Here is a 24088-nt window from a genome sequence, read left to right as displayed (position 1 = left end):
GCTGTAGCAGAAGTTTCTTCTCTTCCCACTTCACTTCCCCCCACTCTGCTCACCTGGCTTTGCAGAGGTCCCTGCAGATACAGAAGGTGATGATTTTGTTGCTTAAAGTGGCAGGCTGGGCAAGTGGAGCAGCAAAAGCTGCTGGTGGATAGAGAGAGACAGGAGAGATGACCGGGTGCTCAGCTTGTGAGTGATTGAAGCTTGTTACTGTGCACCCAAGGAGGGATTAGCATCCTCCAGTGCTTTTCCTGGGGTGCTTCCTCCATCTCCGTGTCTATCTGATGTCTGTCCTCTCTCTTCCACCCCCCGTAGCACCTCCTAACAGCTTCCCAAGGGGATGTGCCCTTTCCCAATGACTTGCCTCCCCTCTTGCGGTCTTTTCTTCTTCCTGACAAAAGCAGCAGCTCTCTCGGCTGAAACAGTAAATAAAAATCTCTCGGCGCGCTGCATTCGGAAGAGGGTTGGGGTCAGGGGCTGGGGGCAGGAGCAGGCAGAGGCGGCCGGGAGTGTGAGCCTTTTGGCTGCAACGCTGTGGGGTGTTTCTGGTGAGAGCGGAGATCAGACTCTGGCACGGAGACCCTTTCCTCTGGAGCTGTTTGCTATCGCTTTAATCTCTTCCAGAGGTCAGCCCAGGGTATGGCCCTGTTCCCCAGGAGCCCTGCGTGACACTGTTAGATAGCACGTTTGGGGCCTTTCCTGGAAAACGGGACAAATTGTCTAATCTCTCCTTCGATGTGGTTGGTATTCCTGAATAATCACGGATTTACTTTTTCCTCTCTCCGTTGTTTTTAATGCAGACCTTATCCTCTTTGCGCGTATTATTTTAAAATGTTTGAAGGAATTAAGCCGTGGTTTGAGGGTTGGGAAGAGGTTTTTCGCTGCTGGGAGCAGCCTGCCCGCCCTCCGTGTGGGGCCAGCCCGGTGGTGTGCCAGCGGCAGCCTGCAGGTTGACGTGCTCTCCATCTTCTGGCCAGAGAGCAGGAACGCAGCAGTTTAAAAAAGGCTGGGGGAAACCAGGGTGTGTTCATGGATGTGGCTGAGGAATTCCCCAGGTTACCGATTGCTTTCAAATGAAGGAAGCGAAGGCCAGAACTACTGAACCTCTCTCAGTTATGAATATCTTTAGTTTGCCCTACTGGGGGCTCGGGGACATACCTGGAAGCAGGTACCATCACCCGCTGCTCACGGCAGCCCCTTTTCTCTGCGCTGTGGAGGCTGCGTGTGCCAGGCTGCTCCTGCTTAGGTCGGTGGGAGAGTGCGGGCGACAGCCGTGTGGTGTGGCAGCAGCCAGCTCCAAGACCGGGACGAGCTGGGTTGTCTCAGCCCGAGGGAGATGGGCAGACTGGGAGCAGCAGCCTGCAGTGCACCGGGCTGGCCTTAGCCTGCGTGTTTTGGTGCTCTTGGAGATCTGCTTCTTCCTCGTCCCGTGGCACCGGGCAGCAAGAGGCTGCGGTTGGGCACCTTGCGGACTAGCACTCTCTCCGCTTCTCCCCAGCGGCGCAGAAGAAGCTGATGGCAGCGCAGGCCCAGCTCTCCTCTTCCTCCGCGGCGGGGGCGGCGGAGCCCGTGGTGGAAACGCGCACCACAGCGACGCAGATCACAAGGGAGCTGCTGCGGAGCAAAGGGATCACCGGGCTCTACAAGGGCCTGGGAGCCACACTGCTAAGGTAGGGTGCTGTGGGCACACGCGCAGGAGTTCCCAGTCTCCAACCTAAAGCGCCAGCCATGGAGATGAGCCTGCAAAGGGGGTGTTGGGTTGGGTTTGGTTGGTTTCCGTGCGCCGGTTTTGCAAATTAAAGAAGGGAAGGTGAGATAGGCTGCCTTTTTGTTCCTGGAAGACTTAATTCTGCTGCTTTCTGTGGATGGTTTCTGTCTCCCCCGTGGTCTGTATTTTAACACTGCAGTGAAGTCCTCATGAGTTAGCAAAGCAAAACTGTCAGCCTGAGTCTCCAGAGCGTGAAACGGGCCCTGGGCCATGGGGCGTGCTGGATGCAGGGACCAGCACCTGCTCTGACACTTTGCCTGGGCACTGACAGAATAACTCCTCTAGCTTTAACAAAGGCAGAGCTAAAGCAATGCCCAGTGAGGGGTGGGGGGGTGGGTAGGCTGCAAACTGCCTGCAATTAGCGAAAGTGGATCAAATGATTGACCTCTGGATGTGCTGGGGTCTTCTGTTTGAGTGCTGAAAAACCAGGGGAGGCTGTTAGCTCTGCTGGGCTGCGTGCCTCCCGGGGGCCTTTGTGCAGCCAGTTTTGCCCCTGCTGGGCTCCGGCTCCTGTCCACGTTGCAGTTGTGGAGCTGGGGTGTCTGTTTCACTCGTGGCTGTGCTGCCGTGTGATGCCTGCAGCCCATCCTTTGATGCTCAGTTTGTTGGTGTCCTGCTCCGAGTTGCTCATCCTTGTTCTTTCTTCCTCTGCCTCCCTCCCCACTGCAGGGACGTCCCGTTCTCCATTGTTTACTTCCCGCTCTTTGCAAACCTGAACAAGCTGGGCCAGAAAGATCCCAATGTCAAGGCTCCGTTCTACGTGTCCTTCCTCTCCGGCTGCGTGGCGGGCAGCACAGCTGCAGTGGCTGTCAACCCTTGCGATGGTGAGTCCCGAGTAGCTTGTGCTGGTGGCCTGGTGCCCAGTGACAGGCCAAGTGACACGAGTGGGCTAGGTGAGGAGGACAGCGACCGTGCCAGCGCATGGGGTGGTGCAGGAGGGGAGCTCTGTTGGCTGAGCTGCTTTGGCTGAGCTATACCGTCGGCCACGGCTTACACGGAGGTTTGCAGTACTCGCTAGGTGGGTCAGGAAGGAGGGTGCCATTCATTTCAGTCGTTCTTTGCAGGAATGGCTGTGAGAGTGCCCCTGAAAAGGCACCTTGCTGTGTGGAGTGATAGTACGCAGACCATTTACATGCATGTGGTCATGGATGACCAGGGGGAGCCCCACATCTGTGGCCACCTCTCCTGCTCTACAGCATCTGCCTTAAACGCCACCTTGGTTTCTCTGCTATGAAAACCACCAGAAAGTGACTCCTCTCTCCCCAGCATTGCACACGCTCCGAGGTGTGAAGAAATATAAAAGCAACATTGTATATTTTAGCTATTTCCTCCAGAAGGAGCTGAGTATTTGAAAATCATCTCTCACTTTGCCGAAAGATCTGAATTTGGAAGCGTTTAAAGCTTTAAGCCGGCTCTGGAAACTTCGGTCACAGTGAGGGGACGGCGTTGGTTTGGGGTGGCTATGTTTTTCTTTTATCCATTTGTAAACGAGTGGGTTTGGCTTCCCCTGTTTTGCTGATAAAAACATGAGAACGGTCTGTGTTCTTGGTGATTTTTGACTGTGTTTCAAAGACATTGCTCTCAGGATGGCTCTTGCCCGCTGAAGTGTGCTGCGTTCCCAGCGCTCACCGCTGCCTCTGTTCTCTTTTTTTTCCCCAGTGATCAAGACGCGGCTGCAGTCGTTGCAGAGAGGGGTGAATGAGGACACCTACTCAGGGATCCTGGACTGCACCAAGTAAGACTCCTCATGAAGCATCAGACATACGGCAGCTGCCGCCAGGCAGGCAGTGCAGCTTCTGGAGCCAGCCAGCAGCTTCGGTGCTTCAGGTTCCCTCTGAACCTGTGCTGTCACCTGTCTCTGTATGGATAGATATATGCCCAGATATATACTGTTCATATGTATATAGGTATATAACAGAGAAGTTCCTATTTTGAGCAAGGGGAATATTTAAATGCTTCTGTCCAAATCCCAACAGTCAGAGCGCCGAGATTTTATTCCCGCAAGGGGAGGCAGTGCTGTGGTTGTCTCTCCCAAGGCCCTGTTGTCCGAGGACCCCACGGCGTTAAATCCCGTACCCTTCTTGGACCGCTGTGAACCTCAGCCGTCCCCCGCCACGCGCTCTGACCTTTTGCTAAACTGTGGTCTGGCTGCTTCAGATCACGAAGGGAATTTCGAAACGCCAGCGCTCTGCCCCTGTATCGCTGTTGTAGCCAGCCTCTCGCCGTCTGGCTGTGTCCCATGCTGAGGGTGGGCTTGGCCCCACCTTTGGAACTGGGGGACCTCTGGATGCAAGCACAGGGTTGCCTGAGCTGCACCTCCAGACCCAGAGAGATGCTCCTGCCCCTGGCCAGACGTCAGGATGGGACCTGTTCCCGCACGGCCGTTCGCAGAGCGTAGGGAGGATGATCTGTGGAGGCAGTGCCAGCCCTGGGGTTTAGTTTCTGGAGGGAGGCAGAAAGCCGGGGCATGGCCAGAGGCTGTGCTGGCGTGGTGGAGCGGTGGGATGGACACTTACCTGGCTGTGCCATTTCTCCCCAGGAAGATCTGGCAGAAGGAAGGGCCCACAGCCTTCCTGAAAGGGGCGTACTGCCGAGCCCTGGTCATTGCTCCTCTCTTCGGCATCGCACAAGTCGTCTACTTCCTCGGCATCGCAGAGTTTCTGCTGGACATGCTCCCCAAGCACCGGGCCTAGCCCTGGCGTGCCTGCGTGTGCCCTCCCGCCCTCCGCAGCGCTGAATTCATCCCCGTGTCCATCATCCATGTCGATTGATGTCAGAGCAACAGCACAAAGGGTTCGTGCAGGGAATCCGAGGGGATGTGGTCTCCAGGCGAGCAAATGCGGGAAGGGAGAATGTCCCTTTTCTGTCTTGGTCTGGAACCTGCCCCCTCCCGCTCCTTCCACGGACAATACCTAATTATGCATATCTTTTTTTTTTTTTTCCTTTTTTTTTTTTTTTTTTTTTTTTTAAATTGTCATTCTTAAGGACACTGGTAAGCACAGACTGGGCTTGCAGACCCAGAAGTCTCCTCTGAGCCTTGGGGAGGAAGAGGGATGGGAAAGAACTAACCTGAACCCTCACCCGCCCCAGTCCCCCTCTTCCTTCCTGGAGCTGCCAGCTATCTGAGGAGGAGCTGGAGGGGCCGCTGTGTCCCCTCAGCCCCTCCTTGGCTCTGCTGGCCCCAGGTCGAGAGCGGGCGCTGCGCAAAGGGGGCTCGTCTCCTCGCTGCCAGGGGGGGTGGTGAGGGGGGATGCTGGAATCCGGCAAGTCCCTTGGCCCAGAAACCTTCACCCCTCCCTTCTCCCTTTCTCAAAAAGGAGTTGGACTTAGATGAAGTTCTTGGAGATCGGAGGAAGGGAAAGGGATGGTTACTATTGATTTTTGTAATAATTTTTGTTTTAAAGCAAAGGGATGTCCCTCCTAACGAGATGTCACAGGCACATCCAGGTGAGGCGCAGAGACGCGAGTCTGCTCTGTAGGGAACATGTCTGTGGGATCACACAAATGTCCGAAGGTGCTTCCCTGCTTGGCTGCAGGCAGGGGAGGGAGAAGAACTTGGGATCAAGTTATTTTTGGTTGGGGGGGAGGGGGGCTGGTTTTGGTTTTTCTTTTATGTAGGGGATGCGGGGAGGGAAAACCAAACAACAAGAAACCACTTACATTCCTTCAGCCTGCCCACCCTGGGGGTGATAAAGCGGTGGCTGCAGGTGTAGATTAGCTGATTTTATTATTATTTTTTTCCCAGCCTGGCCCCAGGTGCGTTAAAGGAAGTACCTGCTCCGCGTCTGCGGTGCCCAACCGTGGAGAGCCATGCTAGAAATGCTGCACCTGTGTGCTCACCGTGCAAGGTGAAAACACGAGGTCTGGTTGTGCTTTGCTGTTTGACTTGGGCATGTTTGGTGCCAGCCAGCCTCGAAGAGGCGGAGGGCTGCCGCACCCTGAGCGAGGAGCTGGTTGCGTGCACGTGACGATGGGGTTGGGTCCCCTGGCTCACGAAAGCTCGTCATCCTGTTTGCTCCTTGGGTGGGTGATCGTCGCTGGGTGGCACATCCACACCTACAGCCTGCTCTGTCAAAGGGACGCTGCCCCAGCTCATGTCACTTGTCAGAGGACTTCCTCGTTCAGTGCGCTCTGGAGCTGTGTAATTAATCCTAGTTTAATGATCGTAAGCGTCAGATCTACCCACCCAGCGTGATCTTCTCCATTATTTATTCCATTTGGTGCAATCCATCCAACTTTGGTGTTTAAATTAAACTGGTCGAGTTAACTTTTCATTCCTTCTTTTCACTTTCTTCTCCAGGCGCTTGCTTGGTGTTTGTGTTTCAAATGTATATTTAAATTAATTTAAAAAAAAAATCCCTGTTTTTAATGTTTAAAAGAAAACTGCCTCTGTTTCAATGGTCTTGGGTTCAGTTTTTGCAAAACCTGTATGTTGAGGGCCTTTCTGATGCATCATTTCTCTCTTTGGAAAAGTTGTTCATTGGCTGGTTTGTTACTTGTCACTTGGCCTACGTGAATAATTTTCTTTATTTTTCTCTTTATGACTTCTCCGTGTATCTGGGAAGGAATCTGTGCAAAGATGATGATAGATGTCTGTGCTGTGTGTAGTGCTGTGATGCTGCTCTTGCTCTGGATTTCCCTTGGGTGGATTAAAAGAGAAAGATTCTTTTTTTTTTTTATCGTTATTTTATTTTTTAAGGTGCCCTGTTCCTTGCTGCTTCGTGATCTACAAGGATCACAAAAGAAACCTTGCCAGTAAAAGTGGGGGGGGGCTCTGCTTGCCCTTCTGCCTGCTGGGTGACTTGTGGCTGCAGGGGGGTGCAGGTTTGTGTTGTGGGGTTACCTGTGGCAGAAAAGTCGGTGCGGCGAAGGGCTGAGGTTTGGGGAAAGCTCTCCGTGTCCTTCTGGATGCTTTTAAAAACCTCTTTGTAACACTGACTGCCTACTGGAATCCCCAGCTCTTCTTGCAGGCTGCTGGAGCCGGTGACCTGCACGGGGCTTTTAGCTGCTGGGACATGTCCCTGAGACAGGACAACATGGGGGGTGGCAGGGGATAGTGACTGTGGCCTCACAGGACCCCCCAAGGTAGGCAGGGTGCTGCTGGCCAGGGGGAAAAAAACAAACAAACAAACCCACAACCAAAAAGGTGCAAAATGGGACTTAATTTGTGATTAATTAACAGAAACCTCTAAGCATTGATTGCGATATCGAGAGCTGAAAGTCAGTAAATACACTTGGGGAAACACACCTCTGCTCCTCTCCTGGCAGGTGCCGCTTGTCCCTGGGGCAGGGGACAGTGGCCAGCGTGGGGTCAACTCCTTGTGCGTCCTGCCTGGTCCTGGCACAGGGTCCTCCCCCGCCCCAGGTCCCCTTGCTCCTGCCCTGGCCGCAGCTCCTGGGGCTCCAGTTTGGGCTTCGTATGCCCTTGTCATGGGTTTGGCTGGGTTGGGTCCGTTTGCGCTGGTGGAATTTCCTGGAATGCAATGAGGAAATTTCCTAAAGCCCTGGGAGGAAGTTCCTACAAAGTAAAGGGAAATTTCCCAGAAACTAATAGAGGAATTCTTGGAAAGCCAAGGGAAACCATCCTAGAAAGCTACAGTAAAATATCCTGGAAAATAAAGGGGAATTTTACTGCAAGACAGTGTAGGAATTTCCTTGGGAGCACTAAGTGGAATTCCTCAAAAGCAAAGGGAGAGTATTCTGGAAATTTATAGAAAGCACCAGGAACTTCCTAGAAGGACACAGAGGGGATAGTCTAGAAATCAAAGGGGAATTTCTAGAAAGCAAGGAGGAAATTTCCTCAAATGCCAGGGAAATTTGTAAAAAGCAAAAGTGATGTTTCTTAGGCAAGCAACGGTGATGATTTTCTAGAGGGGAAATTTCCCCTCTGGTGGAAATTTCTGTTGGAAACCAAAAGGGAAATTTCCTAGACAGGGAGAATGAGTTTTGGGAAATAATGTCTTGCTTCCTAAGGAGCAACAGCCTTAGGGAAACTTCCTAGAAAGCAATGGAAATCCTCTAAGCAGAGAGAAAATTCCTAGAAAGAAATGGAGGGCTCTAGAAAGCAACAAATTTCTGAGGAAGCAAGGGAAGAACTTCCTGGAAAGCAATGGGTGGGAAATAATACCCTGCAAATCAATGGGGAAATTTCCTGGAAAGCAACAGGGGCATTTTGTAGGAAAGAGGGAGGAAATTTCCTGGGGGGAGAAAAGGCACTTGGAAAACCACATAGCCAGAAGTTGTTCCGGGGGAGAAGGGGAAATATCCTCGAAAGCAAGAAGTGCCGGCGGGAAGAGGCAGGACCCCCCTGCTTCAGCCCTGCCGCCCCCCCCTCTGCTCCTCGGGTGACACCGGCGGGTGAGAGCCCCGCGGGTCTCGGCGCTGACTTTGCTTCCCGCAGCCCCAGGGAAGAGCGGCGGGGGCGAGCGCCTGGGGGGCGTGACCTGCCTCCTGCGGTTATTTGCTGATTTTTCCTCTTAATTTGGGGCAGAAATCGCGTAACGGGCACCGCAGGGGTCCCAGGCGCCCAGCGACTTTCCATTCCCCTGTTACTGGAAACCAGCTGTAGCCCCGGCTGGGCGCTGCTTCCCCTTTCTGGGGTGGGGGGGACGTGCTGCCGCGTGCGCTGGCCACCGGGACCCCACTCCCCCCTCGCTTTTGGGGCCTGGCATGACCCGTGGGGCCCCCCCCGGGCTCCCCCCTTGGCAAAGGTGGTGCCAGCCCTGATGCACGCAGGGCGGGGTGATGCGCAACTTGATTTCCTTCCTCCCCTCCCCCATCTTTAGTGGCATAAGCCCCTCACGCCGCCGTGCCGGGCACAGTGCCAGAGATGCCGGAGATGCTCGTGGTACCCACTGAGCATCCCCAGCAGCCTCCTTGTGCCAGCAGCTCCCGGCCCCAGTCCTGTGCAGGCTGAGGGTGGCTGGGTGCCCCAGCACCAGCCCCAGCACCAGCCCCAGCACCACCTGGTTCCACCAGCAAAGGCAGGAGCTGGTCGGTGCCAGCCCACGGCTCGACGGGAAAAGGGAGCGCCGGGAAAACCGGCTCCTGGGCCCGGGGCGCGCAGCCAGCGCCCACTGCCCTCCTGGCTTCTCCTTTTAATTTTTAATTTTTTTTTTACAGCTGTGCCCTTACAGCACTGACACCAGGCAGCCTGAAAGAAGGAGAATTAAAATCAATAGGATAAAAAAGGGAGTTTCCAGCCCGGAGGCTGAGCCCTGCGTGCCCACGCTGTGCCACCCACGCACCCTGGAAAGCCCCGACAGCCCGTGGGTGCAGCTGCCTTTTGGGGTGAGCCCGAGGGGGTTGGGGTGCTCCTGCTTGCTCTTTGCAGACGTGTGGGGTTGAGCTGGGGGGGTGCAGCCACCCCGCACCAGCATCTCTGGGGCTGCAGCATCCCCCCGGGCAGCATCCCTGGCAGCATCCCCAGTGTGGGGTCACCAGCGCTTCGCCCCCAGCTGGGGGCCCGATCCTGTGGGTTGCCCAGCGGGGCGCAGCACCGGGCAGCATTTAAACCTGGGGTTTCGTTTTGTTTGTTTGGTTGTTTGGGTTTTGTAATTCGGATGGATCTGGGGAGGGGGCAGCACCGCCGCCAGCCCCCCGGGGTGGGCCAGGCAGCGGACACCGGGGACACAGCATCCCCTCCCCGGCGCAGCACTGGGGTCCAGCCCGCGTCACTCCCCTCGCGATGGGATGGGAAGGGGTGGCCTCAGAGACACTTTCACTTTCGGAAGGGTGACGTAGTTTCCAGGAACCCGGGAGCTGGCAGATAAAAGCGAGTGGCGGCAGGAGCGGCCGTGGCGCCATGGCAGCACTCAACAGCGAGGGGTAAGCAGCACCCTGGCACCCCCCTAAGGGTCGCCGTCCCCAAGCGGCCCCGGTGGCCCCCCCCGTGACGGCCCCGTGTCCCCAGGGAGGCCCAGAAGCTGCGGTTCGGGCCCTGGCTGGTGCGAGCCATCGACAGCGGCAGCTACCGCGGGCTGCGCTGGATCAACGCGGAGCGCAGGGCCTTCCGCGTCCCCTGGAAGCACAACGCCAGGAGGGATGTCACCAGCAGCGACCTGGAGGTGTTCAGGGTGGGTGGGGTAGGGGTCACCAGCAGAGACCTGGAGGTGTGCAGGGTGGGTGGGATGGATGTCACCAGCGGCGACCTGGAGGTGTTCAGGGTGGGTGGGGTAGGGGTCACCAGCAGCGACCTGGAGGTGTTCAGGGTGGGTGGGATGGATGTCACCAGCGGCGACCTGGAGGTGTTCAAGGTGGGTAGGATGAGGGGTGAGCAGGGGCAAGCTTGAGCTCTTCAAGGTGGGTGGGAAGGAGGTCACCAGTGGTGACCTGGAGGTCTTCAGGGTAGGTGGGAAGGGGATCACCTGGGGCAAGCTCAAGGGCTTCAAGGTGGGTGGGATGAGAGGTCACCAGTGGTGATGTGAAGACGTATCAAGGTGGGTGGGGTAGGGGTCACCAGGGCAAGCTCAAGGTGTTCAAGATGGGTGGGATGGGTGTCACGAGTGGTGACCTGGAGGTGTTCAAGGTGGGTGGGATGGGTGTCACCAGTGGTGATGTGAAGATGTATCAAGGTGGGTGCGATGGGTGTCACCAGCGTTTATGTGAAGATGTATCAAAGTGGGTGTGATGGGTGTCACCAGTGGTGACCTGAAGGCGTTCAAGGTGGGTAGGATGAGGGGTGAGCAGGGGCAAGCTTGAGCTCTTCAAGGTGGGTGGGAAGGAGGTCACCAGTGGTGACCTGGAGGTCTTCAGGGTGGGTGGGAAAGGGGTCACTAGGGGTGAGCTTGAGGTCTTCAAGGTGGGTGGGACAGGGGGTGACCAGCAGCAGCTTGAGGTCATCGAGATGGGTGGGACGTGGGACTTGGGCAGCAGACCGCGCATCCCTGACACCTCCACGCTCACGGAGCCAGGGTCCCTGTGCTCACGCACGCCCGCACCCCCCAGGCCTGGGCGCAGGTGAGCGGGAGGTACGAGGGGTCCCCCGAGGACCCCGCCAAATGGAAGACCAACTTCCGCTGCGCCCTGCGGAGCACCCACATGTTCGAGCTGCTGGAGGACAATTCCAAGAGCGGCGATGACCCGCACAAGGTCTTCGCCATCACCCCAGGTGAGGTGACTTGGGGGGGGCTGTGGTTGGGGTGGTGGGGGCCACCTCGAGGCACCCCCTGACCCCGCTCTCCTTCCAGCCGCCCTCTGCCCCAGCGAGGAGGGAGACTTCGGCAGCCCCGATCCTGCAGCGGAGCAGCAGTCGCGGGTAACGGGGTGGGCTGGGGGGTCCCCACGGCCGCTGCTCAGCCGCTGTGCCCCCCGGGCCTGGGGGGGCTGCTGAGCTGGAGCCCAGCACCTTGCCAAAACATGGGGCAACGGGGGGGCGGCGTGCCCCCCACCCACGCGGTAAGACCTCACCCCACTTCCCTTCGCAGCTGGTGCTCGCCCCCCTAGACGTGGCCCCAGAAATCACTCCCCCAGGTAAGTGCTGGCCCCCCAATATTTGTTGGGGGGGGGGGCACATCCCAGTAGGCTCAGCCAGGGCTGGTTTGGGGGTTGTGAGCCCTCCCGCCTGCTGTGCCCCCCAGGCACTGCTGCTCCCACCCCGTCCCCGCTGCTGGAGGACATGGAGGTGCTGCAGTGGGTGCTGAAGAATTGCAACATCTCCCCCCACGACTTCGGCACGCTGACCTCGTCCTGGCCACCTGCAGGTGAGACCAGCCCCACTCCTGGTGTGCAGGGTGGGTGACCCCAGGGGGTGGGTGACCCCAGCCCCTTCCCACCGGTGATTTCTCCGCAGGGGACGCCCCCCACCAGGACACCCTGCTCCAGCCTCTCCCAGGCCCTGGCCAGGACGACTCACTCACCCCACCGGCAGTTCAGGACTGGGTGTCCATGGAGCAGCCCCTCTTGGGTGCCTGCAGCCCCCCGGACCCCATGCTGCTAGGGGAGCAAGGTGGGTGCTGTGGGGCAGGATGCAGCCCCAGGTATGAGAGTGCCCTAATGGGGTGGGAAGAGGCCTCTCCCAACCAAAGCGACCGGCACCCCGCTGCACCCCAAATGGCGATGCCAGCGCACCCGCCGGAGGCCACAGTCCCTGAGCCACCCCCAGGAGAGGCAGTGCCCTTCATCCCTGCCACCAACCCAGTGCCAGCGCCGCTGGAGGATAGCACAGGTGAGGGCTCTTAATTCTTAATAGCTATAAATAATTATTGTTAATAGTTATTAACGCTCAGGGGGTATTTGGGGGAGGGGGAGCGCTTGGGTTCGGGGGATGTGGCTGCTGATGGCTGCCCTGTGCAGACGGCAACGTCCCCATCCTGGATGTCAGCATCTACTACCGGGGGAAGCTCTTCCACCAGGAGGAGGTGAGGGGCCGGCAGTGCCTGCTGCTGTACCAGCCCTCCGACCCGGCGCTGGTCCTGCGCCCCGGCCACCGGGTGGGCTTCCCCAGCCCCTCCAAGCTGGCCGATGACAAGCAGCGGCGCTTCACCGAGGAGCTGCTGGGCTGCGTGGGGCTGCAGCTGGAGCAACGCGCCCGCAAGCTCTTCGCCACCCGCCTGAAGAAGTGCAAGATCTTCTGGGCGCTGTCCCAGCAGCTGGAGGGTCCCGAGGATCCCCCCTCCAACCTGCTCTGCCGAGACCAGGAAATCCCCATCTTTGACTTCAATAAGTTTTGCACAGGTGGGTAGGGGTCTCCGCTCCCCCCGTCCCGGTTGTTGGGGCTCTTGGGCGCCAAGTCCAGGATGATACAAGCAGCTGAACCCTGTCTCCCCTGGGCTCACCCCAAAACTGAGCCCCGTGTCCCCTCGCAGAGCTAAGGGACTTCCGCAACGGCCAAAGGAAGCGCTCCCCTGACTTCACCATCTACCTCTGCTTTGGGCAGTCCTTCTCCAGGGCCAGGCCCAAGGAGTCCAGGCTCATCCTGGTCAAGGTGTGGGGGGCAACACCCCCACCCCCCACCCTGGGAGAGAGAGACTCTTGGGGCCCGGGGGAGGTGGGGGGGCTGGGGAGGGGGACCCTGGGTGTCTAAGGGACAGGGGGGTTCTTCAGGCTGCTGGGAGGGGGCCCTCGGTGTCCAGGGGAGGTAGGGGGCTGGGTACCCAAGGAGGGGGACCCTTGGGGACCAGGGGAACGGGGGGCCTGGGAGCCCAAGGAGGGGGACCCTCGGGGTCTAGGGGATGGGGGGGTCCCTCAGGCTCCTGGGACAGGGACCATCAGCATCCAGGGGAGATGGGGGTCTGAGTGACCAAGCAGGGAATACCTTGGGGGCTGGGAGAGATGGAGGAACTGAGTGACGGGGGGAGGGACGCCCTTGGAGACCAGGGGAGATGGAGGAGTCCAGGGAGGGAGACCCATGGGGAGCAGGGGAAATGGGGGAGGCAGCTGCCCCGGGGTGGGGACCCTAGGGGCTGGGGGAGAGGCAGGGTGCCCTGCACACCTCCTTCCTCCACTCCAGGAGGACGGGGCCGTGCAGGACACTACAGCTGCCCCTACCCCTGCCCCTAACCCTGCTGCGTTGCTGCTGCAGCTGGTGCCCAAGTTCTGCGAGCACTGGTACGAGCAGGTGCTGCGGGAGGGAGCCTCCTCCCTCGACAGCGGCACCATCAGCCTGCAGCTCTCCGACTCCTTCAGCCTCTTCGAGCTCATCGAGCAGTGCAACATGCAGATAGACTGACCCCCACCCCCCCTGCTCCCCGGGCCCCCCCCAGGACAGGCATCAGCTGGTGGGGGACCACCAGGCACCACGGGCCGTGCAAACCTGCGTCCCCCCAGGAGCACTGTGGGGGGATGCCTACGGTGGGGATTTTCCAAGGACAGCTTCGGTGGCTGATCCCAGAGCCAACACCTTGCTTTTCCCCTCCATCAGCTGCTAACGTGTGTTTTTGGTGGAGCGTGGTCATTTACAGATTTATTTTCTTAAGTTCTCTAAGCTTAAATATATTATGTATGGAAAGGTGCTTCCTGCTTGTTTATGTTGCTTAGAGGTCTGGCCCTGCTGGCAGTCTGAGACCTTCACCCCCCACCATCCCCCAAACCCATAGGGGTCCGTGGCCAGCCTTGTCCCAGTAAAGCCACTGCTGGCAGTGGGTCATACTGGAGTGCCCGTCAGCGCCTTCTCCCCATTATCTCCGTGTAAATGAGGTGGCTTCCCACGCGTGCAGGGATGCGTTTATGGATGCATTTATTTCCATGCTTTAAGGCTGCAAACACGACTTGGAAGCAAAGCATGTTGAGGTCAGCTGGGCTTCGGCTAAACAAAAATAACTTTGGCGAGTGCCTCCCCGCTGGCCCCGAGCTACTCGCTTGAGATGTTCTGGAAAAATAAGGCAGTAACTCCAACACAAAGCACCCAGCGCTCAGCTCCAAGGGGCAGAGGTGGTGGGATCGTGGGGAGGAGCATGGTCACCATGGGGGGAGGGGGTGTCCCCTCCCCGGGCTGGAATTCTCCTCCTTTCAGAAGCGAGGGGAGAGGACAAGCTTGGCCACCAGCATGGGACCCTGGGGTCTCCCCCAGGGAGGTGGCAGCCTCCTTACCTGCTGACTGACGTGGATGCTGCTGGACCCGAAGGTGGTGGTCCCGTAGCTTGTCACGTAGTAGTGAGCAGAGGGCTGTGCTGGGGGCTGCTCTGGTGGCCTGGGCACTGGGCGGGGGGGGGGGGGGGGGCGGCACCATCAGCACCTCAGCTCCACGAACCCCCAGCCCTCCTCCAGCGCCAGCCCAGGAGCTGCGGGCTCACCTTTGGGCAGGAGCAGCTCCGCGCCGAAGCGGTGCCCACATGTCCCGCAGGTTTTAACATCTTCCTTGGTCCTGTGGAGGAGAAAGCCCCAAGAAGGAGGAGCAGGAGCTGCCCTCAGCACCCCTCGTGGAAGACGATGCCAACGTGATGGAAAAGGCTCCATCTCTCCCCCCTGACCTGGGGTCCTGCCGTTGGTGGGATGGCTGCTGCCCTCCCAGGTGCCAGCTGAGCACCTCCAGCTCTTCGGGGAACAGAGGATGTGGGGGCACCTGGCCAGCACCGTCAGCACCGTGCCCAGGCCCAGAATCCCCCCTTTTTCACCTCTCTTCCCACACTCAAAAGTACTTTCCCACACAAGTAGAGGCTGACCCCACGCGGGACACGGGCTGCTACGGTCAGGAGAAGGCCAGCGCGGTGCCTGGTGAGTTTTGCAACTCATTGCACGTGGCTTTTGGCAGCCGAGCATCCCCAGCAGCAGCGCGGTACCCACCAGCCCCCGGCTCGGCGGGGCACGGCGCGTACGTACGTGGTGTTTGTGCCATCCATGTCTGGCCAGATGAGCTCCGCGGGGCAGCCGGCTGTTCGGCAAGGGGTCTTCACACACACGTGCAGCCCCGGCCATGCCTCAGCCAGCTTCTGGACGATGAACACGGCGGCCACCAGGAAGTCCCAGGCAAACTGGAAACCTTCCAGGCAAAAGGAGAACATGGTGCTTGCTCACAGCCGCCCAGCCAGGGCAGCCCAGGCGATGGTGGGAGCAGCTCAGTTTCTCCAGGTAACCGAGGCCCATCAGCCTTCAAGGGGAATTCAGAGGTGCGTTGGCAGAGCTGCCCAGCTCGCGGGGCCCTTCTGCTTATGGCTTGGAGCCCCCGCGGGAGGCTGGATGGGGGAGGGTGGCCCATTTGCTCCATGAGAAGACTGAAAACTTGACTTCCCGCTTTGATGTGATACCTTGAGAGGAACCCTGACTGGGTTGCACGGAGAACGAGGAGATCTTTAACAGAATTGCTGGCGGACCCTGGCCAGAGTAGGACACGTGGCAGAGGCTTCTGGGGAGCTCCGCCAAGAGGGGTGGAGGTGGCAGGGGGACCCGAGGAGCAACGTGTGTTCTGGAGTCATGAAATAAGAACCAGGGACCCTCACCTGTCCTTCCTGCCGGCTTTCTGCACCGGAGCTCCAGGTAGCTGTAGGCCCTCTGGTTGTTCTCTTTGATGAGCAGAGCTCTGCCGTTGCATACGAGCAGGCAAGTCACTTTGGCCACCCAGTGTGTGGAGTAGAAGGAGCAAGCCTTCACCAGGAACCTGCAAGGAGAGCGCCCACGGCCTTCACACCCTCCTCCCCGCTTATCTCTAACACTGGGACAGAGGAAGCTTGGCACCGGGTGGGCTTGAGGGACATAAAGCCAATTTCAGCGGGATCAGGGGCAGCCGAAGGAGGACCCTGCCCTGCGGAAAGCTCAGGCAGCAGGAGCAGCCCCTTAAGCCACCAGCTGTTCCCGAGCTGGCCATCTGTCCCGGCTTTGGGCTGGGCTGGGTTAGTTTTCTCCCTGGCTGGCGCAGTGCTGTGGGTTTGGGGTGAGGGTAATGTTGCTGACACCCTGATGGTTTTTGTTGTCGCTGAGCAGCGCTTACCCTAAGTCAAGGGCTTTTCAGCTTCTCACGCTGCCCCGCCAGTGAGGAGGCTGGGGGCACAAGGAGCTGGGAGGGGACATGGCCAGGACAGCTGACCCCAGCTGGCCCAAGGGATTTTCCGTGCCGTATGCCATCGTGCTCGGCATGTAAACGAGGGGAAAGCTGGCGGGGGGGCGGGGGGCCACTGCTCAGGAACGGGCTGGCCGCTGGGCGCTGAGCTGTTGTTTTTCATTTGCATCACTTGTTTGTCTGGGGTTCTACTTCTCTCTCTCTTTGTTAGTCTCCTTTTCGTTACTATTACCGTTATTACTACTATTACCGTTATTACTACTATTACCGTTATTACTACTATTACTATTTCATTTCAATTATTAAACTGTTCTTATCTCAGCCCATGAGTTTTCTCACTTTCACCCTTCCAATTCTCTTCCCCCGTCCCACTAGGGGGAAATGAGCAAGCAGCTGCGTGGGGCTGGGGTTAAACCATGACAGCATCAGATAAAACTCTGGACACACATCAAGAACCCGCCAAGGACAGGAGACTCTCCAGGAACTGGGACAGTCCCAGTGCCTGTAGAAACCAGACCATGCTCAGGTGGGACTGGGAGACCTCTGAGTGCCTGGGTGGGCACAGGCTACAGCCCAAACCCGCCCCAGATGACAGGTGAACCAGGAGGAGCACAGTCCTTGCTCACCTCCAGGCTGCCACCATCGGAATGGTTCATCCAGGGCTCCACACGTCTCTGGCGGAGCTGAGAAGCCACCTCGGTCCCCTGAGTCCCAGGCTCACCCTCAGCTGATGCGGTCTCCGCAGCCACAGGCTTGCCGAGAGCCATACGGGCACCGCGCCAACCCTGAGCCCTGCGACCTAACCACGGGCTGGAACCACTGCTCACCTCTGGAAGAAACCCTCCGGTATCTCAGGCGAGAAGTAGGCACGGATGTGGAGGTCCTCGGGGTGGTCTCCTCCCCACACCTCAGAGACCTCTTGGGTCTGGTTCAGGTAGGTTGGGAATAAGTACCAGGACTCGTCGCAGCCCTGCGTTGTCTCCCATGGCTTCCCGGGCACAAACTCACTGGCCTGGGGGTTGAGTGCTTTGGTGTGCCTCACCTCCAGGCAGAGCTCAAAGTGCTCCAGGAGGCTGAAGAGCTTCCCTCTCCCTCTGTGAGGCCCGTGTCCCATAATTTCCTCAAAGACATCCTGCATCCCTTCGGAAAAGAGCTGGTGCTTCACCAAGGCACGCACGGCTCGGTGGCACAACATTGCCTTTGACTTGAAGGTCCACACCCAGTTGGACCTGTCTCTGATGGTGGCGTGCTCCCCAATCAGCGTGTCCACAGAGATGCTCTCCAGCTGCTGGACCAGGCGGTACCGCACCAGGAGCTGCTTGGGAGGAGGAGGGAAGAGGCAGCAGTGAGAGGAGCCCAGCAAAGCTGCAGAGAAGGTGGGTCCTGATCCTCGAGCTCACCTTGAACATCGTTATTAGGAAGGTAGGCTGGAGAAAAACGGTGCTTTCCAGGTGCTTGATTTCCTCATACCACACAAGAAGCCCGATGCGGTGGAGGTACCGCAAAATGTCCTGGAGCAGCTCCCTGCCCAGGCTGGCCAGGCTCTCATGCTGGGAGAGTTTGCTGAGCAGGTACTGGAAGTCCATCATGCCTAGAGGGAGACGCGGGAGCTCAGCACCGACCTTCCAAGGCAGATGCTTTAGAGGGCCAACACGCACCAGCAGCACCCAGTGCCACCCGTGCCATCCCTGGGGAAGCAGCTGGGACCAGCACGATGCTCAGTGGCTTTACCCATCCCCAGCTGTCTCGCTACCACCCTGGAGCTCCCACGGTCCTGCCTCGCCTCAGCAGCACCAGCAGCCTGCCAGGACCTCAGCGGAGCATCTGAGAAAGGTGGCTAATAAGGGTTTTTAGCCTTGTTTGAGACAGCAGGGCTGATCCCAGCCAGAAAACCTCCGATTGCCAGTTACACCTCAGATTGTCATTTAGTGGTGCAGCACGACAGGCAACACCACCTGGCTTATCTCCACAGGACAAAAGCATTTGCTCCTCACCCTCTCACCCTACACCAGCCAGGGGAGCCAGAGAGGATGCCAGGTGCTAGGGAGGGGGAGGGACCATTACGTGTGGTGAGGAAGTAGGTTTGGAAACCCACAGAGAAGCGTTAAAGCAGCGGAGCTCCTTCCTGCAACACCTTGTAGCTGCTTGCACGGGGCGGAGGGGAGAAAAGATGTTACTGGAAAGAAACAAACCAGCCGAGGTGGCCGGCGCCGGGTGCCCCAGCCCCAGGCTGGGAGGTGCTGGCAGAACCTCCTGGCGAGGGCACACGGCCTTTCCCCACGCTTTTCCCGAGGCACCTGCCCCAGGAGCAGCTGCTTCTAACGACGGAGCCGGGTTGCAGTAATTAATGCTCCAGTGATGACAGCCCAAGGTCTTCAGCAGTGACCCCCGACCCCGTGAGCAGGGCTAGGAGGTACAAGCAAGCACTGGGAGCCCGTCCCAGCTGCAGGGCAGGGGGTCCTCCCAGGAAGGTGATGGATGTGGGGGTGATGGACCACTCACCATGGCCCGCCATCTCCTCGCTCTGCGCGATAGCGACGATGGCAGCTTCCACCTGCCGGTAGACGGGCGGTAGCACTCGGACAACCTCAGGGAAGAGCTCCTCCTTCTTCACATGCTCCAGGATAGTGGCCTCAAGCTTTTTGATGTCACTGTGATCTGTGCAGTTGACAGCAACTAAGTGTAAGATCTGGAAGAGAGGAAGGACACACCTGCAAAAGCACGGCCATAGCCTGAGAGGGAAAGGAGGGACCCGATGCCAAGGAGGTCACCAAGGCTGGGACACACCACTGGCACCGCTTCAGGCAGCCCTTCCGTCACGCCTTTGCTCTGCGGCAGTGTCTGGGAAATCACCTGGGGATGGTAAGTGCCCCCTCACACCCCTCCCCAGGCACTTGCTACAAGCCACAGGGGGAGATGCCCATCACCGCGCAGGGACAAGGACCCAGCAGGTCACAGCCAGGGGTTACTGTGCCCACCCCAGCCCTAGGGAGCAGCTGCAAGCAGCGATCTGATGCATTAGCACCAGGTCACCGTTGCCAGTAGCATGTTGGGCTGCCAGTGCCAACGGAATGGCCACAGACAGCAAGGAACCACGAGCATCTCAGCCCTACAGTTAACGTGTGGCTCTCCATCTCCTTCAGCCTCTCCCACTGGTCCACATAAAACTTGGGCTCCTCGCTGCCCTCCAGGTTGTCGATGAAGTGAGCGAGGTTGCTTTTTCGCTCCACCAGCATGGCCGTGATCTTGGCCATGATATCACGCCTCTTCTCCTCCACCTCCTCCTCCCGGCAGCAGTCCACGTGGGTGCCCACGGGAAGCACCACCGAGTTGGGGACTCGCATGAACAAGTTGTTGATCCAGAAACCAACGAGCTCCTTGAAAGACTGGTCAGTAATTTGGTACCTGGGGAGGAAGAGAAGTGCCAAATTCACGTCTAACCCTGTGGGCCTCCAGCCAACTTGCACCAGCACAGGCCTGACCACTCACCCTGGTGCAGGGGCTTACTGGGGAAGAGCTCAGATCTCCTAAGCTGGCGTGGGCCATATCCACTCTCATCCTTCGGTTGCCCATCCTTAAGCTAAGCCAGTGATAGCTATGGGGTCTAGCAGAGTCCATCCCTGCTTGGGTGGGAGCACCCCTCTGTACCGCAAAGCCTGACGCTCTCTCCATGTTCAGGGAGCAGCACAAGATACAGGAGGGCTCGCCAAGGTATCTCCAAGGCAGGAAGCAGAGGGATCAGGGATCAATTGTCACATAAGGAGTCAGTGCTCATCTAACCCCTCAAAACAGAGGGCTTTGGCAAGGTCATGGCAGATCCAGTTGCTTAATTAAAAGAGTGATGTGCAACAAGGGGGAGAGGGAGAGCTAGCTCCTCCGGCGGTGAGAAGAGCAGGCATGGATGGAAATGGTGTGAACCCTTTTTTTGTTCTCCCACTCCACTGTGAATCCAGACCAGCTCAGCACTTACATGTGGAGGTTGATGACGAGGATGACAAGCGCCTGTGGCGTGATGAACACGTGGTGAGTCATGTAGTACTCCAGCTGGCCGGCAAAGTCCCAGAAGAGAAACGTGAAGTCCTCGATCTGGAACTCACTGATCTCTATCCCAACCGTTCGCTCTTCCTTGGGCACCAGTTTGGTTTGCCCTTGCTTCAGGCTTTGGCAGATGGTGGACTTCCCTGCCAGTGAGGCCCCCAGGAACATGGTCTTGACCCTCTTGTCCTCCTGCCCTGAACTGTGTTGAAGCTGGTTGAAGTAATTCTGGATTTGCTGGATGCCACCGGCGCACACTTCACTGGGTGGCTCCCGGAGCGGGTTCCCACTGGCCTTGACCATTTTCAGGGATTGCCCCTGGAAGAGCTCCCTGGGGAGCTGCCGGAGGGCATTGTTCTGCACGTGGAGCTCCTGTAAGCATGCCAGCTGCAGGACGGGCTGGGGGAAGGTCCGGAACAGGTTGTTGGAGATGTTGAGGTACTGGAGACTGCCTCGACAAGCTGCCAGGTCCCTGGGGAGGGCACTGAGACGGTTGTTGTTCAGCCGCAGGTGTTTCAGCCTGGGGAGATGGCAGAAAACCCCCTCAGGGATGACCCGGATTTGGTTCTGATTCAGCTCGAGCTTCTCCAAACGGACCAGGCTCTGGATTTCATCGGGAAAGTCCACAATCTCGTTCTTGGACAGGATCAACTTCTTCAAGTTGCAAAGCTTAGAGATGCCGGCGATGCTCCTGAGCTTGTTCCTGTCGAGGTCAAGGCTCTCCAGCGCGGGGTCGCCCAGGACCGCTGGTGGCAGCACCCGCAGCCGCTGCATGGAGAGGGTCACCTGGCGCACGCCGTCCTCCTGCCCCGGACCTGGGCGTGTGGGACAGGGAAGGGGGTTAAAAGAGAATTTCACCCTTTGGGTTGCAGACCACATTTTTCTCTCGAGCTCTGCACGCCTTTGGGATCATTTCGGCCACCAAGGAGAAGCAAAGGCAAAGCAGAGGAGCTGGCTGAGCAGCTCCTGCGGTCACTGGAGGGGAAGCAAAGCCGAAGCACGAGGACTTGGCTGGGCCTGAAGACACGGTGCCCAGCAGACGCTGACCTGTAGCCCGTGCATCCCACTAACAGCTTTGCTCGCATCGCAAAAATGCGAAAAAACTGGAAAAAAAGAGCTTCGGCTGCAGGTGTGCCTGCCCCCCGACTGGCAGTTCCTAATGCCGAGGCCAGGGCTGGTGCGTTCAGACACTTCCTCTCCCGCAGCCCCCCCCCCCGCTCCAGCCGCGACTCCTGCAGGGATGCTCCCGGCCCCGGCACACCGGGACAATGCCGGGACGGTGGCATCCGACACAGGACAGGGCACACGAGACCAGACTCCGTGATGGCCCAGGACATCCCCAGAGGAGGTTGTTTAGAGCAGAGGTCTGCAGACGAGAAGAGCACCAGTGGGTTGTGGATCACACCATACAGGACAAAACACGGTCGGATTTGCTTTCTTCTCCCTCGTTTCACTTCCTCAGCAGATGACGCAGCGCATGGCAGCCCTTGCACAAGGCGCCCTGCTCGGGGCAGACTTACCACCAGTTCTCCCCATCACCACCTAAAGCTGGGACATGCAACGAGCTCGCAGCAAAGCCAACCTTCACCCTCTCCCAAACGCCTGGCCTCTCCTCCAGCGCCATCAGAGACAAGGCCAAGGGCTCCCACCACCGCCCTGACCTGGAGCAGCTACTCACAGGCTCCGGGCTGGGCCATGGCCCTGCAGCGTGCCACCAGCTGGGTCCTCCAGGTCTCTCAGCCTCCCCCTTTCGCTTCCTCCTCTGGCTCCGCTCCCCGCCTCCCCGAGCTCCCCACCCTCTTGCTCCATCCACCCTCAGAGCGGCTCCAGGCAATCAGGGCACCTCTGGCCAGACACCAGGGCCGCAGGCATGTTCTGGAAGCAGCTCTGGAGGTCACCTACAAGCCCAGGATGGTGGCAAAGCAGCTCCCGAGTCAGGTTCTTACAGTAGCATCCCCACCTTCGCTGAAGAGGCTTCTGGCGTTACCGCTGCTGCAGAGGGAAAGGATGCTAACAAGATGTTTTGCTACTACAGACCTACTGCAGGAGGTGAATAAATAAGACCTGCTCCCTTCAAACAGGTGGCAGCATCCGATCCAAAAGGGTCAAGCAGAAAGAAAAGAAAAAAAAAAAACACCAAAAAAACCCCAAACGCAGATAATATACACAGGATACTAGAAAAATCTGTTTTCTAGAACATGCCAGGAGAGGCATGTTTAGGTAAATTTCTCATTGCCTCTCGCAAGGGGCAGCTTACAAGTCGATGGATTTCTTTTTAATGGGACTCAGAATGAAAGAACCAGTGTTCTTTGTCACACAACTTCTAGGGAAAGCATGTGCAGCGGGTAGTTGTCAGCTTCATTGCTCCTCCGGGCAGTGGCAGGTGCAGAGGTAACTGAAATTTAACAGTCTTTACAGTACCTGCAGTCCTAATATACCTTGCAACAGGCTCTTACCTTCACTGCTAATTCAAGGCTAACACGAAGGATTTAAAGCAGTGAATCGGTCCGAAGAAGAAAACAGATTGACCTTGTCTTCCCAGCCAACAGTGACGTTGCTTCTGTTATTTGGTCAAGCTTTGCTATTCACACCACCTGCCCTTTTTCACTCATGCAGGCAGGTTGTTCCAGATTTGTTCCTCTGATACACCCGAAGGTGTCCAGTTTCCAGCCTAAATGTACTCACACCTCGACCACATTCTCTCACTCTTGTGTGTCAAGAGTGCCATAAAAGTTCCTGCATTTTATTTTGCCACAAAATCTACCGGCAGTGATCGTATTCACAAACCCACACCCATCTGCTAGGTATATATTCTAGCTACAAGCTTAGCTTCAAAACTAAAGCTTCTCTTCCAGCTATTCTTTTGCAGCCTTAGTGAGCCTTTGTTCCAAAATTTTCAAAGAGAGTCCGAGGTTATCAATCCCTTACATTCCATTCAGGCAGCAAACAGAGCCAAGGAAGATCAACTCCAAAACACTCGGAGCTCATCCATAAATGCTTCCACAGGACAGTAAATGATGGGAGTGAAGCATTATACCAGCCCGGATGTACTGACACGTGAGCTTCTTTTGTTTAAATTAAAAAAAGAGAAAGAAAAAAGTCCCCACACCAGCTACTTGAAACTACAGCCAGAGTTATAGTATGCAGACCAAAAAAATCAAAATCAAAGTTCACTGAAAACTTAGGAGCCCCATCAAGGGATCAAAGGTCTTGGTATATTTGTGAGTTTTCCTGTGCTCGCCAGGAAAAACAGCACAAGCTGCAGTTATTTACTTTACAAAACTCATCCCAGAGCACCTGTATTCTCTTTGAAGTCAAGCAGCAAGACCAGCCTCAGAGGGCAGTTGCCAAGCGGAACCTTCCCCGAGGTCGGGAAAGCCCTGCTGTGAGAGGTGGTGCTGCCACCTAGTCCAACAGACCACGCACATTCGGTTCCCCTTGCAGGGAAAGGCGGTTTCTAAGCTGTAACGTACTGGTTTTCTCTTCAGCTTCCCTGTTAAATGCCTCCTCGCTAACAGATGGTCAGATGGGGAATGATGCTTTTGGTCAGGTTCAAGAGTGCTGAATATATTTCTAATCACTGTACTTCAGATGATCGCTTAAAAGATGGGCTGCGCTGCCGTACAGGCGGGCAAGGAGCGCTTTTGAAGAAAGCGAGATGAAGTCAGTACGTGTGCTGGGCTCCTTTGCTTCTTGATAGGAAACCCAGTCCTCCTAGAGCAGAGGAGGAACCATTACTCATCCAACTCCAATCCTCTTCTAAAAACACGGCACTCCTTACGCAGCAGCCAAGCGCGCAGGTTCATACAGAACAGCCAGGGCAAAAGGCAGCTGTGAGACAAACAAACGACACCTGC

At 57.4% G+C, this 24088-nt stretch overlaps 3 protein-coding genes across 22 annotated transcripts in view; 2 read left to right on the top strand and 1 right to left on the bottom strand.

Moving 5' to 3' along the window:
- Positions 1–6439, top strand: part of SLC25A22 (solute carrier family 25 member 22) — a 53170-nt gene extending 46731 nt beyond the window's left edge. For all 7 annotated transcript variants that reach the window (XM_080405649.1, XM_080405645.1, XM_080405647.1 and 4 more), the window contains 4 exons: positions 1496–1667; positions 2435–2589; positions 3425–3500; positions 4305–6439. In XM_080405649.1, the coding sequence (XP_080261775.1) occupies positions 1496–1667; positions 2435–2589; positions 3425–3500; positions 4305–4458 (557 nt within the window). In that variant the 3' untranslated portion in view covers positions 4459–6439. The remainder of the gene's footprint in view (positions 1–1495; positions 1668–2434; positions 2590–3424; positions 3501–4304) is intronic.
- Positions 6440–8178: 1739 nt separating this feature from the next.
- On the top strand, positions 8179–13743 carry IRF7 (interferon regulatory factor 7). Of its 4 annotated transcripts, XM_080405606.1 has the most exons (10): positions 8649–9592; positions 9678–9840; positions 10712–10874; positions 10954–11021; positions 11191–11236; positions 11344–11466; positions 11556–11930; positions 12059–12439; positions 12571–12689; positions 13287–13578. In XM_080405606.1, exons 1-10 carry the CDS (start codon positions 9570–9572, stop codon positions 13431–13433), a joined length of 1608 nt encoding a protein of 535 aa, XP_080261732.1. In that variant the 5' UTR covers positions 8649–9569; the 3' UTR covers positions 13434–13578. The 4 variants fall into 4 exon arrangements, with proteins under 4 accessions (XP_080261730.1, XP_080261729.1, XP_080261732.1 ...); XM_080405603.1 differs by lacking the exon at positions 12571–12689 and having other exon boundaries at positions 8640–9592; positions 13287–13743; XM_080405604.1 differs by lacking the exon at positions 12571–12689 and having other exon boundaries at positions 8179–9840; positions 10678–10874; positions 13287–13743.
- A 203-nt stretch (positions 13744–13946) lies between these two features.
- On the bottom strand, positions 13947–23958 carry LOC308070899 (malignant fibrous histiocytoma-amplified sequence 1 homolog). 11 transcript variants are annotated; one of them, XM_080405588.1, is made up of 10 exons: positions 20167–23958; positions 19310–19601; positions 18699–18885; positions 17597–17787; positions 17024–17511; positions 15448–15797; positions 15023–15182; positions 14497–14567; positions 14294–14400; positions 13947–14072 (listed from the first exon to the last, which is right to left on the bottom strand). In XM_080405588.1, the coding sequence occupies exons 1-10, from the start codon at positions 21108–21110 to the stop codon at positions 14055–14057; spliced, it is 2808 nt and encodes a 935-aa protein (XP_080261714.1). In that variant the 5' UTR covers positions 21111–23958; the 3' UTR covers positions 13947–14054. The 11 variants fall into 11 exon arrangements, 9 of the variants coding, with proteins under 9 accessions (XP_080261714.1, XP_080261716.1, XP_080261713.1 ...); XM_080405590.1 differs by lacking the exon at positions 13947–14072 and having other exon boundaries at positions 14212–14400; positions 17024–17121; positions 17239–17511; XM_080405587.1 differs by lacking the exon at positions 13947–14072 and having other exon boundaries at positions 14212–14400; positions 20167–21046; positions 21752–23958.
- Positions 23959–24088: the final 130 nt, after the last annotated feature.

The sequence above is a fragment of the Falco punctatus genome, assembly GCF_963210335.1.
Source record: "Falco punctatus genome assembly, chromosome: 10".
NCBI lineage: Eukaryota > Metazoa > Chordata > Aves > Falconiformes > Falconidae > Falco > Falco punctatus.
The sequence above is the reverse complement of the archived record's forward strand: the minus strand, read 5'-3'. Positions and strand labels throughout refer to the sequence as shown.